Raw genomic sequence first — 13,417 nt, forward strand, 5'->3', positions numbered from 1 at the left:
CGAACTATATAGATGTCTAACCAATGAACTGCATACTTGAAACTAATTAAAATTAAAAAAAAAAAAAACAGGAAAAAAGCTAACATATATAATAATAAAGCATTATAATCTATTTATATGTAAATAAGGACATATAAGTAAAACCAACATCTGAAAGATAAAATGTATTCTATGAACACAAGCCACTGAAGGGAAAAAAAGAACCGCACATGAGCACAGCAAGGAAGATGCAACCCCACTAGTAATCTTAAGAACTGCAAATAAAAACGAGAGACCTTTGTGAACCCTGAAAAAGAAGGTACCTACCAAGAAGGGATCCTGGTAGCTAACTGGGCTCAAAATTAAAAACAAAAACAAAACAAACCAGAGTTTAGCAGCCTTTTCTAAACAAGGGCCTCTCACAGAAGCTGTGCTGCTAGGAGAAGCCTACATTGAACTGCCTGCCTTCACTGTGTTCCTGCTATCTGAGCCAGCTCTTATAAAGGAGTTCCTGGAATTCTATTTCAACCAACAGGACTTAAGACTTTCCCCATCCAATCAGAGCTGTGCAGCTATATCCTATTAGCATCTTCACCAAGCAATCAGAACAGCTCCATTCTGACCAATCAGGACAGTGCTTTTTGGACCAATCAAACTACAAAAATATGGAGTTCTCATCTGCATAAGGACAGACCAGTCAGAAAACAGGGGTGGGAGCTTCTGTCTATATGTCAGCTCCCCTCTATCTTGGGGAGCACACTTTCCCTTTTCACCCTAGAATGAAGACTGCTGCAAAACCAAAGACTTCTAGCCAGAGCAGATATGCAGTTTCATAATTGAGCTGTAACACTATTTGTACTGAATAGAGTTTCCTTCTTTACCCCACATGTAGTTAGGTATACGTGGCTCCCTCCCTGCCCCCAACAATTCTATTTTAGGTATCTGCCCTAGACCAGAGAAATTCTCTCATGAATTAGGAGACTTATACAAGGATGTTCATAACAAGCTGTTTAGTCATATTAAACAAACTGGAAAAACCTAACTGCCATTCACAGGAGAACAGTTAGTGATATAGTAATGTAATGGAATACCATAACATTTAAAAATAAAGGCAGAGCTATGTTTATTAACACGGATAAATCTCAATAATCTACAGAATTTGATAGAAATTCTATAAAGTAAGTCCAAGAACATGTAAAACAATACCATATCTTATTTATAAATATTTAAATATATGTGGCGGGAACATAAAATTAAAAACACAAGATAATAAGAAATACCAATTTCTGACAGCAATTACCTCTGAAGGGATAGAGGGGAAAAGAGAGAAATAGAGAGTCCAACTATCTATGTTTTATTTCTTTAAAAAACGTGAAGCTGAAGCAACTATAATATCATGATTCAAAAAATCTAAGTTGAATTATCTATGGGTATTTGTTATACTTGAAATATTTCATTAAAATATCTTTTAAAAAGCTCCTGCATAATTCTTTGTGTTATGTCAGTTATGAATAAAATTAGAAGTAATCATAAAGTGCTAAGATCTGAAACAATTTAAGAAGTTAGAAAAATATGCTCCCCAAATCCTTACTTAAAAGCCCAAATCATGGCCAACTCATCATTCTTTGTATTCGAAGTACCAATTTTCTATTTTGTGTTTTCAAGTAACTTACCAAACAATTTTCATGAGCAGCTATATTCTCTGATCGTGCAAAGTATAGGACACTACACTCGAGGTCTTTGGGGCAGAGTGCACATGTCCTTTTTTCCAACTTTTCTGCAACCTGAAAGACACCTATAAGTAACATCTCTGATGAGAAATAGAAAAAAAGAATTTCTTGGTTTCCATAACTCCTCCGCTAGTCTTAAAGTAGAAGGAGGACACTCGTTTTTATGAGATTTTCAAGTCCCAGACAAAAAAATCTGGACCCAAGGGGAAAAGTAACTTACTTTGTATTTTTGTAATGGCTTAATGAAAGAAAACATTAATGAATTCATTTAAAATGCTTAAAATGAGGACAATCTTTAAGAAACACAAGCAGGAATTTAAATATAAAGCTCTCAAAACACTGCCTTGCCCATTGTATGCTCTCAATAATAATTATAATTATCGTCATTTATGAGGCAGGATATTTAGCGTAGGGAAGTTCCCCCTCCTCTCCTGGATGCGGCTCAGGAATTTTTCCTCAGTCCCTTACTCAGTCCTCTCCCTGTGGCTCTGGAAATTCTCCATTGCCCCTTACTCTGGCCTCTCTCACTTTTGATTTCAAGCAAGAGACACCAGCAGGAAAAAAAAAAGCCCAGGACAGGAAGATAGATGGCTTTGGGCCACCTCCTTCCCTTCAGATGGCAAGAAACACAATCCAACCCCAGGAGGCAGGCCGGATAGCCTTTGGACATGCCCCATGCCCAAGAAAACAAAAGCCCATGATTCAGACTGCTGGGACAGACTCTCTCTGAGCTGCCCACACTTTTCTCGTGTGTTCTTTTGCTTTAGTAAAACCTGCGCTTTCCTGCTTGCTATTTGTCGTGTCCTTGAATTCTTTCTCGAAGCATAAGACAAGAACCTGGTCACTGGAGCTCTCCGGGGTCAGGGGTCCCTCTTTGGACTCCCGCCCAGATGAGCTTTCCTGCATGAAATTACAAATCAACAAGAAAACAATGGTGTATTCAAGAAATAGTGCTAACTACCTGTAAAACAAACAAACAAATGAACAACAACAACAAAAAACAAATTAGATACCTACCTATGTCATACTATATTCAAAAATAAATTTGGGATAAATTAAAGAAATGAGCAATGTACCTTAATGTAAATGTGCTTTAATCTAGCATTATAATAAATTAAGAGAGAAAGATACATGAAGGTAGGAAATTGATTTTTTTTTTTTTTAAAGAGAGGAATGGAAGAAAGGAAAGAGGGAAGAGGCAGGGAGGGAAGGAGGGAAAAAACAGCTGCTCCCAGTATCCCACTGGCTGAGTCAGTGAGAGGTAACCTATAAGTTTGCTATTAATTTGGCTATGTGTATTCATTTAACATTTCTTTGCTCTTTCCAATGCTCATCCTCTTATTCATTTGTTTTTCTGTAGCAAAACAAACAAACAAAAAACACTTTTAGTTTTGAAACAAAGATTTATTTTACCATTTAATGGTGAAAATTTAAATTTAGATAGTTAATTGCTTAAGCAGTTCCTAAAAGTCCTTTTTGCTATTCAGAAGTGTAAAATTTCTTGTTGTCTCTCTTAAATTAGATCTTGCGTTTTTGCAAAGTCAAAAGATTGCACTTCAGCGCTAGCATTTATTTCACATTCTGATGACTTTCTTCTTTAATTAATATCTGTTTCTTGATTTGGGTCCTACCTAGTGAGGATACAAATTAGTAGTCTCCCCTGCTTCCCACCTATCAAGAGAATAGGGCGGGGGACTGAGAGGAAACCCCTCAGATGAAATGAAATGGGTTAGCTGCTTCTTTTCATTCACCTTAAACAACTACAGATTTGAGTTGGGCACTCTACACCAGCGCCATCCTACAGAAACATAATTCAAGACACTTACATGTCTCATCTGGACAAGACACATTTTAAGTGCCATATGTGTTGAGTGGCTACTATAGGAAACAGCAGAGCAAAGGATACAAAGAAATATGAGACAGAATTGTCTGCAAGTAGCTAACAAAATATACAGGAGACCAAAGAGCAATTAGGAAAATAAAATAACAGAATAAATGCTACAAATAATATAACTGCTGAGTGGGAAATACAATAAATGCTATGGATCCAGAGGAGGAACTGCTACCTGTGGGATGCTGTGTTGTCAAGGACATGGGCCTTGAGTAGGTACAACCTGGAGGTGGGACAGAAATGTGTGTAGGAGGGACTTTGCAGACAGAAGCAGTGACATGTGGGAAAAAGTCAAGAGATCTGACGGGAAAACAGAAAAATAGCTGGGCTGTAGAGGAGAGCCTGTGTAAAGGAAGCTGGAAAAGAATTTGAGAAATAGATGGTGAAAGGCTTCCAAAAAGGATTTTTCAGCAGGGAAATAACATGATGAAAGAGGTGCTTTAAACTCAATCTCAATATACGGAAATACTGTGCTCTTAGAGAGGAAAGCTGAACATTATGTCAATTTTATACCAAATAAGTTTTAGGTTTAATGTCATTTCAACTTAAATCCCAAGAACATTACTTTAAAGAACTGGGGGTGGAGGGGGGGTGGGGGGGAGAGATTATTCGGAAAAATAAAAGGACGTGAATGGTGAATAAAACTGAAAAAAAAAAAAAAAAACTGACAGAATACCTGCCTACCCAATTTAAAAACATTATAAAGGTCCAACTAGGACAGTAGATGACCTTGTCAAAGGAAAGAACACAAAGTATAGGGAGTAGTAATCATAATCTATAATTATGAATTTAACATACTATAAGGTGGCATTTGCATTTCTTCTCTGGCCCTGATATCCTTAGCCCATTTTTCTATTGGGTTTTTCACTATTTTCTTAGTGATTTATAAGAGCTTGTCATGTATTCAGGACATTAACCTTTTGTTAGTCACATAGGTGGTCTTTTAACTTTGTTTATAATGTTCTTTGATACATAGAATGTTTAAATGTTTTATTTGATGAAATTATATCACACTTTCATGGTTTTTATTCTTCAGTAATGGGGACATAACTTAGAAAACATCTCTATTTTGTTCTATAATTTAATTTATTTTTATATTAAAACATTAATATGAAATTAATTTTATGATAAAGAATGAGATGGAGATCTGACTCATTTTCTTAATGGTTAGCCATTGATTTAAAATATCCTTTCAAGTATTTAATTATTACATATATTTGGGCTTGTTCCTGGTACTTCTATTTTGTTCCATTGACCTGTCACTTCCTCCACCAATAATACCACAGTTTATAATTTTTAATACTTTAGAATATATTTTAATATTTAAAACATAGAGCCCCCATCCTAGTATAAAAATGTGAAAAAAAACCCCAATATTTTATTCACCTCAGGCCCAAAGTCTATCGTGATAGAATACTGTGTCCTTATTTAAAAAACACTTATACTAGACATTAAAATCTATAAAGCATATGCTTAAAAAGATTCAAATTACTAGTACTAAAATTCCATAATAAAATTCCCTAATAAAACAACTTGATAATGTTTGACAGGATATGCAGCGCCCCTTGTTGTATAAGAGCTAGACAGTTTCCCATAGTGTCACCCTTTCCTGTGCAAAGCTGGACCTTCACAAAGGTGCACTGCATCAGGCTGAGCTGTCAGGCCACTGATAACTGAGCAGGCCCCCTGTGCTTGCTCTGGGGACTCTGTGCCTGTCCGAGCTGCATTCCCAAGTCCACAGGCTCCTAGGGTCTTGGTACCTGGGAATATAGTGGTGGTGGCGACATTGCTGTGCTTGACCTGGAGTTTGTTTTCAGGGCTCATGGGCAGAAACCCAAGGTGAGACACATAGGCTCCCCTCTAACGGCTTTTTCCTGCTAAAACACCCCCTCATTGCAGTGTCCTAAAAAATTCTGGCTCTTCTATCTTGTTTGTTCTTATAGATTAGAGGATGCCTATAACTCTCTGATTTGGGGAAGTCACATTAGAGGCTTTCTGTAGACAGGCATCTAACACTATCTGAATGCTTGCTACCTGTTATCTGAAACTAGGACCAAATGGATAACACTTGGATAACTTGATATCCCAAATCATCTGAACTCAAGAACTATGCAGACTCAGATAGTAAGGGCTGTGTATCATGGGAGCTGGGACATTTTAGTGAAGAGTCCATTGGTCTCTATCAGTAGATGAGAGGAAGAACAATGAAGATCAGCAGGGCCCCGCAGGGTCTTTCTACTGGGTCTAGCAGGCCTGAGGACTCGCAGAGATTGACTGACGTGACAAGAAATCTCAAAAATAAAACTGTTAGCTAACAAAGGTCCTACAGAATGAAGCCATAGAAAAATTATAGGCTGGGAATACATGAACTATGACTAACTCAAACCCAGCTCCACATGGTCAGGAATTACTAAGGCCATAGCCTTTGTAGGGATGTCAGCGGTGTCTTCCCAATGCTCCTCTTCCTAGAGATGGTCTAAGGCCCACCAGACGAGGGCAATCCATCCAGAGGATATAATCTTGGGTAGCCAGTGGGATAGCCAAGGAACACAAGAGTGGAACTGATGAAATGAAGTTCACTAATCCTGTAATTCCTTGACAATCCCCTTCCAGTAGCATATGGTCTATGTACTGGACTTACAACCAATTTATGGTGCTGGCTTGAAAATTTCTTCCTCTTTTCTCCTATGATCAATAGCTTTTATTGTTAGTTCTTTCATTGTACAACAGATGTGTAGAAGTCAGCTTTATCACAGAATTCAGTGACAGAATACCTGAATTAGATGAAGACCAAAATAGAAGAGGAGTAAACATTACCTAGAGGCTTGGTAATGAACTTGAAAAATGAATGCCTCTATGTGTTGTTTCTGGATGACATGACTAGCTTTAACTTTGGGAGAAGTGTGACTGAATATGTATTTGAGATAGCTAGAACACATTACTGGGGGCAGCTTTAGAATATATTAACAGGAATAAGGATGTGTGTATTGTAGGGGAGGGGCAGTGGATAGCATAGGAGTAGGATGTTCAGTGAACGTCTTTAGGGTATCTGTCTAGCTCACAATCACCAAAGAGATGACACCCAGCAAGCATTTGCGTACTATGTGACTCCACTTCCCTAAGCCAGTCCCAGAGAACTTACCCACCCATCTCCCAAATATACAGAATTCAGACAAGATTTTAGTTCAGTTTAGACTGGTTTCTTGAAGTAAATGTAAAAACTGGGAGGCTGTAAGGGCAGCCATCTTCTATCCCATTATCAGGAAAACTGAACCAAAGAAAGAGGAAAATAAAGCAGATGTGCTGAGAGATGCAGAAATAAGAGTTAGAGGAGAAGGCTGTCAAATCAAAGTTTATGATGGCTTTTCAGGTCCTAGTTCCTGGCATAGCATCCATGCTCCTGGGGTCTGTGTGTCTGGTTTCCCTGCACCCTAGTAACAATCATCTCTTTGGTTTAGATTATTTTTGTATTATTTGCAGCTAACAAGTCCTAATTAACACCCAAAGTACCATGACCTGACCTCTCTGTGAATAGGTACATGTATACGTATGTATGTGTGTGCACACATTTGTGTTTAACAGTCTAGAAGTGGTGTGGAAGGTGAACTGCCCATTGTCTTTCTCCTGATCCATTTTGATATCTCATCTCCCTGCTGCTGCTTTTCCTGTCATTATTCCATTCCATTCCTCATGCTGCTGCCAGAACAATTTACCTAAAATGTACATCTGCCCATGTTTCTCTCTTGCTACAAAGACTCTTCTCTATCACCTACAGAATAGAAGCCAAGCTTTTTAGTGGTACATACAAGCCTATTCATATTTTCAACAAACACTTAATGAGTACTGATCTAGGCATCAGAAATAAAGCAGAGAATAAGATGAAGAGTTTTGACTCCTGTGGAACTTATGTTCTGGTAGTAGACACAAATGTCAAACAAGTACTTTTTTCAGGTAATGGTAAGTGCTTTGAAAAAAAGAGAGTACAGGAAGGAGGTATAGTGTAATGAAGACTGGGTGGGAGGTGGTGTTCTTTTAAACAGGATGCACAGGCGGGGCTGTGGAGGATACAGTTGAGCAGACTTGAATATGGTGGGGAAGTGAGAAACGAGATGCAAATGGAAAGACCCTGAGACAGGTACAGAATTGGGGGCTTAGAATCATCAAGGCAGTGAGGGGGTGACATAGTCATTGAATGGGCAGGGGCTGGATCAGATCAGGACGTGTGGTGCACTGTAAGCCACAGTAAGAGATTATTCTGAAAGTGATGAGAGACTGTTGGAGGGCTTTGAGTAGGAGAATCACATATGCTTTTTGTTTTTTAAAGATCATTTTGGCTGCTGTGCAGGTCTGTCTGTATGAGAGGCTAAAGGAGAAGCCAGGAAACCACTAGTCCAGGCAGGAGATGACGGTGTCTTGGGCTTATATGGTAGTGATGGAGGTGGTGACAAGCAGTCAGGTTCAAGATATATTCTGAAGACAGAAAAGACTGATCTGACTAATGCATTAGATGGGAGGTGAGGAGGAAAGAGAGGCACTGAGGGTGCCTCTAAGGTTTTTGGCCTGAGCAACTGGGTGAATGGAATGGGGAAGCCTGGTGGTTGAACAGGTTTGGAGTACGTGGGTTTATATGGAGAAACAAGAGTTCTCTTTGGGACATATTTAGTTTGAGATCATTCCAGGCTCATTTATAAAGTTAGTTATATGAATCTGGAGTTTGGGGAAAAGGTCAGAATGAAACCTCAATTCCAGAAACTCATCTTGCATTCCATATATATACAAGCTGAATGAAATATTCAACTACTTGGTTCGTGGTTGTCACATACAATGTTTTGTGGCTGGTGCCTTTATTCATGTCATCACTCCTGTCTGGAACACCCTTTCAACCTTTCTACTTGTAGCTGATTTGCCCTTAAAAACTAAGATCAGGCATTCTCATCTCCAAAAAGCCTCCGGTGAATACCGGCCTGAGTTAGGGGTCCCTCATTTGTGCCTCTGTGGTTCTTACCAGCTCACATGTGAACTGCCTACTAGATTCTCTAGCGCAGGGTCTGCCTAACTCACCTTTGTAACCCTAGTACCTAGCCCTGAGCCTGGCACATGGTAGGAACTCTACATCTGCTGAAGTGAAGGGAAGAAGCCACTCAGAAGACTGTTGCCTCACTCATGGAGAAGGCGGTTGAGGGCTGAACTACTAAATGGAGAGGAGGGGATGGTTCCAAAAAGTCATTCTCTGGGGGAAACTTTCCAAACTGCTTCCTTAGATCTAGCTGACCACTTCAAGACAGGTTAAGTGCCTACCTCTCCCAGGCACTTCCCAATTGCTTTGTTTTACCGGTAGATGGTGCCACGTTTGGGGAGAAAACCCACCGGAGTTTACCTGGGTTTTCCTTGATGTCTGCATTCCCATAAGCAGTGGGAGAGGTTAATGGGAGGCACACCCGCTACCGCAAAACTGCCCCAGGGCCTCTGGAGGTCCAGCCTCAGGGACTCTGGGTCGTCAAACGGCCGCGACCGCGGTGAGCAGGCCCTGGGCGGGACCTGTCCTTGCCGGGCCCGCCTGCAGCCCCTTTCCCCCGCCCAGGCCCGGCGCCGCACTCACCGGTGGGTTGCGGGAACTCGTCTCGGGCCTCGGACCACTCGGGGAAAGGCCGCGATGCCGGGTCCATGGCTGCGCTCACGGTTGCCGCCCGACGGCTGCGCGCTGCGCCGGCGCTTCCGGAAGTTCGGCCACTGCCGTTTCGTTTTCGTAAAATCCGTGATGATGATTTCCCCTGCCCAGAGGAAAGTCCCGGGCAAGCGACGCGTCGGGCTTGCAGGTGGGTTCTCACCCAAACAAGGGCTTGCGTCTTCTCTAGATCTGAATCTGAATTAAAAACAAACAAACAAACAAACACGGCAGGCGCTTCTCGCCCACACCCCCTTTTTCCTTGTCGGATGGTTGGAGGAAAGGTGGCCAAAGCCCCTGGGCTCAGCTGGAGAAACGACTGCTCTTCTGAGGAGTTACCCATGTCTTCTAAAAATTGTATTTATTTAGTATGGCCTAAATAGGTATATGATGAATGGACACTGAATTAACCGATCGAAATTCCAGTTACCAGTCGCAAGTCTTTATTTAGCACCCATGGGGTACACAGCACCACACAAGAGGTTTTAAGTGCATGTTAATATACATGTAGAGAACATAAATATGCATGTGATTACAGTTGAAAAGTTGTTCTGGAAAAGAAGCATATAATGGTGGTTTACTGAGGAATTAAAGAAAAACTACTTCAAGTCTTGCAATTTAAGCAGGTTTTAACCCATATCCCATTTAGAAAAAAAAAAAGTGTAACTCACTGCCAGAGTTAATTTTACATAAAAACGCTCTTTGAGTCTGAAGCAAATCTGATTGGTTTTCAATGTGAAAATAAAATATAACAACTGTTATTGGAGTAATTTATAAAGAAAACTTGTGCCAGACCATAATGTAACAGAAATGTATAGATAAACTGGATTCATAAAATGAACCTTCAGCTAACAACTGTTCAAGAATAATGTTAACATCATGTGTAGGAATGCTCTTTCCTAGAATTTGACATTTTCAGCGATGGAGAATAACTATTTTGTAAATGTAAATACCACTATTAAAAACTGAATGCTATAAATAGAATGATGTCATTTGTTTCCAAAGACTATCAATACACTAGAGCGATGCAAAATTAATAAAAGCGAGATATTTCCTGGCAAACTTTGGGGGAAAGGTTAGGACTAATCTATGAGTTATCTTAGGGTAAAAGCTGCAGCCCCAAGCTCTACCAGCGAGTATTCTCAGGGCAAATGGGAAATGGATTAAAGAGGAAAGGAGGCAAGTTTGGGACAGCAGAAAAGAGAATACTAAAAAGGATTAGTTGGATAGTCCTGACAAATACAGAAATGGATTACTGAAGCAAGAGCATGGGGCTGCAAAATGGGAGAAAAGAGCAGCCTCGTACGGCCAAGTATTTTGCATTTCAAAATACTTGAAGAGTACAGGCATACCTCATTTTATTGAGCTTAGCATTATTGAACTTTACAGGTGTTTTTTTAAAAATTGAAGGGAAGACCCTCTACCAGCAAAAAGATTACAATTTGCTTTACTGCAATACTTGCTTCATTATGGTGATCTGGAACTGATGTAGCATCTGAGAGGTTGCCTGTGTTCTCTGCCAGGCCAGAAAGAAAATCCTAAAGACACTGAATTAGAAACGTAGCTCAGCTAGGTCATGGTGAAATAGTTGAGGAATCTCTTCCCCCACTCTTAGCTTTTCAGTGTTCTTCTCTTAAGAGTAGACCACCAAGATCACTAACTGAAGAAAGCTTGTAACAAAAAATGATCAAAGGAAACATATAGGAAAAACAAAGAAATGAAACTTGGAGGTAACAGAATATGAAAGAAGAAAATATAGATATGTATGTTATGTATATGTATCTACACACAAACAGTATTTTCAAAGATATAAGATACAATATCTATGAACCCAAAATAGGAAGCTATTAAAGAACATTCAGAGAAGAGAGATCTAGAAACTAAAAACCTGAGACCACAAAAATAAAACACATTAGACAAATTTGGAAGATTCAGTTGAAGAAATCTAGAAAGTACAGCAAGAAGACACAGCTGGAAATTGAGAGAAAAAAATAAGAAAATTAGCCAATACTGGGGGTCTAACATCTAGTAACAGGAATTCTACAAAGTGAGAACAGATGAGGACTCGCTAAAAAAACAGTTCATGAAAATGTCCCTGAACTGAAGGACAAAGTTTTCAGTGTAAAAAATCCCAACAAGCACCCAATACAAGGGATGAAAATGGACCCTTACCAGGAACAGAACACTGGGACAAAGTAATGCTATAAGCTTCCAGAGAGAGAAAAATAGTCGTATACATGAAAAGAACAGAATGGCTTCTGACTTCCAACAGTCACCCTGGAAGTCATAAGTGAGAATGTTTTCAGACTTCCCAGCAGCAACACTGGAAGCTTAATGTCTTCGAAATTGGGCATGGAGGCTACTCAAGAATTCTATATTCTGCCAAAGTAGCAATCAAGTGTAAGAATACAATAACATTTTCAAATACGCAAGGTCTCAAAATATTTACCTTTTTTCCTTTTCGAAAGCTACTGGAGGATATGCTGCACCAATATGTGTGGGTAAATCAAGGAAAAGGGAAATAATGGGATTAACTGGAAACAAATCTGACAAGAGAGACAAAGGGAATCTCTAGGATACTAATAGATGACAGCTCTGAACCAGTAGATTGAAGCAGATCAAGATGTCAGGATTTGTGCACAAAAGTATTTCCCATACTGATCAAGTGTCTTCACTTTATTTTAGTGCACTGCCTAAAATACCTGAGTCTTTACTGTGAATTGAAGCACTTCTTGACTTTCTTCATTTTTTTGCTCCTTTCCATAGTTCTTTGGTTTCCCACTCTTCTAAAACAATTTCAAGTTAAATTCTCACCTAGTTCAACATTTTTAAGAAATTAAATTGGGTCTAAACTTAGAATACATTTTTATTCGAAAGATAACCAAACTAAACCCAGAATCAAGTTCAGAAAGAAGGAAAGAAAAACATATTCTCTCTCAAAAGCCAGAATTACTTTTAATTACTCCTTTTTGAGTAGTATTCTCATCTTGGTTCTAAGGGAGAAGTTCCTGGAAGCTCAATGTACATCTTTGTTAAGGATAAAATTAGTTTTGACCCTTGGAGATTGCCAGCCCCCTTTCCAGCAGATAGATGATCAGGACTAGGCAACCCATTGTCAAAAGTAACTCCTTCCCTTTTTCTTTAGAAAAGCAATTTGCCCATTGCCCAGGAGAATCCAAGTGGCTGTTTTAGACTTTGCAGCTCAGTTTTGTTGTTTTTTAAATGAAATTCTTGCCCACCACAATCTCTTCTGGCCAAAATAAGCCAAGTCTGACTAGTATCCAGGTCTCCTTTTCTTATGGCTCTACACTAAAATAAAAATCTTGCAACTCCTCCAGGTTTCTAGTTCCTCCTTTCCTGCCTGTTTTTATTGAAGGAGTAAAGAGAATCTCAAAGTTTGCCAAAACCTTCACATAGGAAAGCTTCTCCCACATTCTCACTCAAATGGCTTCATGGGACAGTGCTTCATGGAGCTATATTGCTCAGCCCTTGTTGTCCACCTTCTGGCTCATAATGGTAAATTATTTGGCAGGAATTAAGCATAAATAAATTGTGCAGGTAAAAACATATAATTTGGCCCTTCGGGGGCATGAACTCAAAGATAATTATCACAACAACAATAAGAACAGCTGAATTCTATTGTACATTTGTTTCTCTTAATTTATAAATAAGTTACAAACTATATAGTAGTATTTCCTATATAATATACACTTCCATCCTACTCATGTAATGTTAAATAGCAGTAAGAATAGAGATACCCTATGCGTATGGAAATGTCCTTATTTTGTTCCTAGCATTTCTGTCACACAAATGAATCCCCCACCACCCCTGACAAGGGTAAACTGAGAGGAATTCTCTTGATGGATCACAACCTAAAATAATTCCACTGAAAACTGAGGGTTCATTTGCATGGCTCTAACTTCAGCTTGATAAGGTAATTTCATGAACAGGCATTAGCTACATATTTATAATATTTTTTTTCTACATTTATTAACCCCACATTGGCAGAGGATTTCTTTCTCAGGCATAGTCCCAGCTTCATAACCATAATCCCATGTTAGTTCTGTTCTTGCTTTCACATACCTGAAAAGTAAAAAATCATCATAAATTATCCCGAATAACTACCAAATGAATCAAACTTGATTATATCAA

At 39.2% G+C, this 13,417-nt stretch overlaps 1 protein-coding gene across 7 annotated transcripts in view; it reads right to left on the reverse strand.

Annotated features, from left to right (window-relative positions):
• The window catches only part of LOC102891996 (histone-lysine N-methyltransferase SETDB2), a 96,718-nt gene that overhangs the window by 31,681 nt on the left and 51,620 nt on the right, over nucleotides 1-13,417 (reverse strand). For 5 of the 7 annotated variants that reach the window (XM_025044755.1, XM_025044756.1, XM_025044757.1 and 2 more), the window contains one exon: nucleotides 12,114-13,348. In XM_025044755.1, the coding sequence (XP_024900523.1) occupies nucleotides 13,231-13,348 (118 nt within the window). In that variant the 3' untranslated portion in view covers nucleotides 12,114-13,230. Of the gene's footprint in view, nucleotides 1-1,652; nucleotides 1,775-9,199; nucleotides 13,349-13,417 lie in introns of those variants that run through there. The other 2 variants (XM_006909017.3, XM_025044758.1) reach the window with 2 other exon arrangements.

The sequence above is a fragment of the Pteropus alecto genome, unplaced genomic scaffold, assembly GCF_000325575.1.
Source record: "Pteropus alecto unplaced genomic scaffold, ASM32557v1 scaffold413, whole genome shotgun sequence".
NCBI lineage: Eukaryota > Metazoa > Chordata > Mammalia > Chiroptera > Pteropodidae > Pteropus > Pteropus alecto.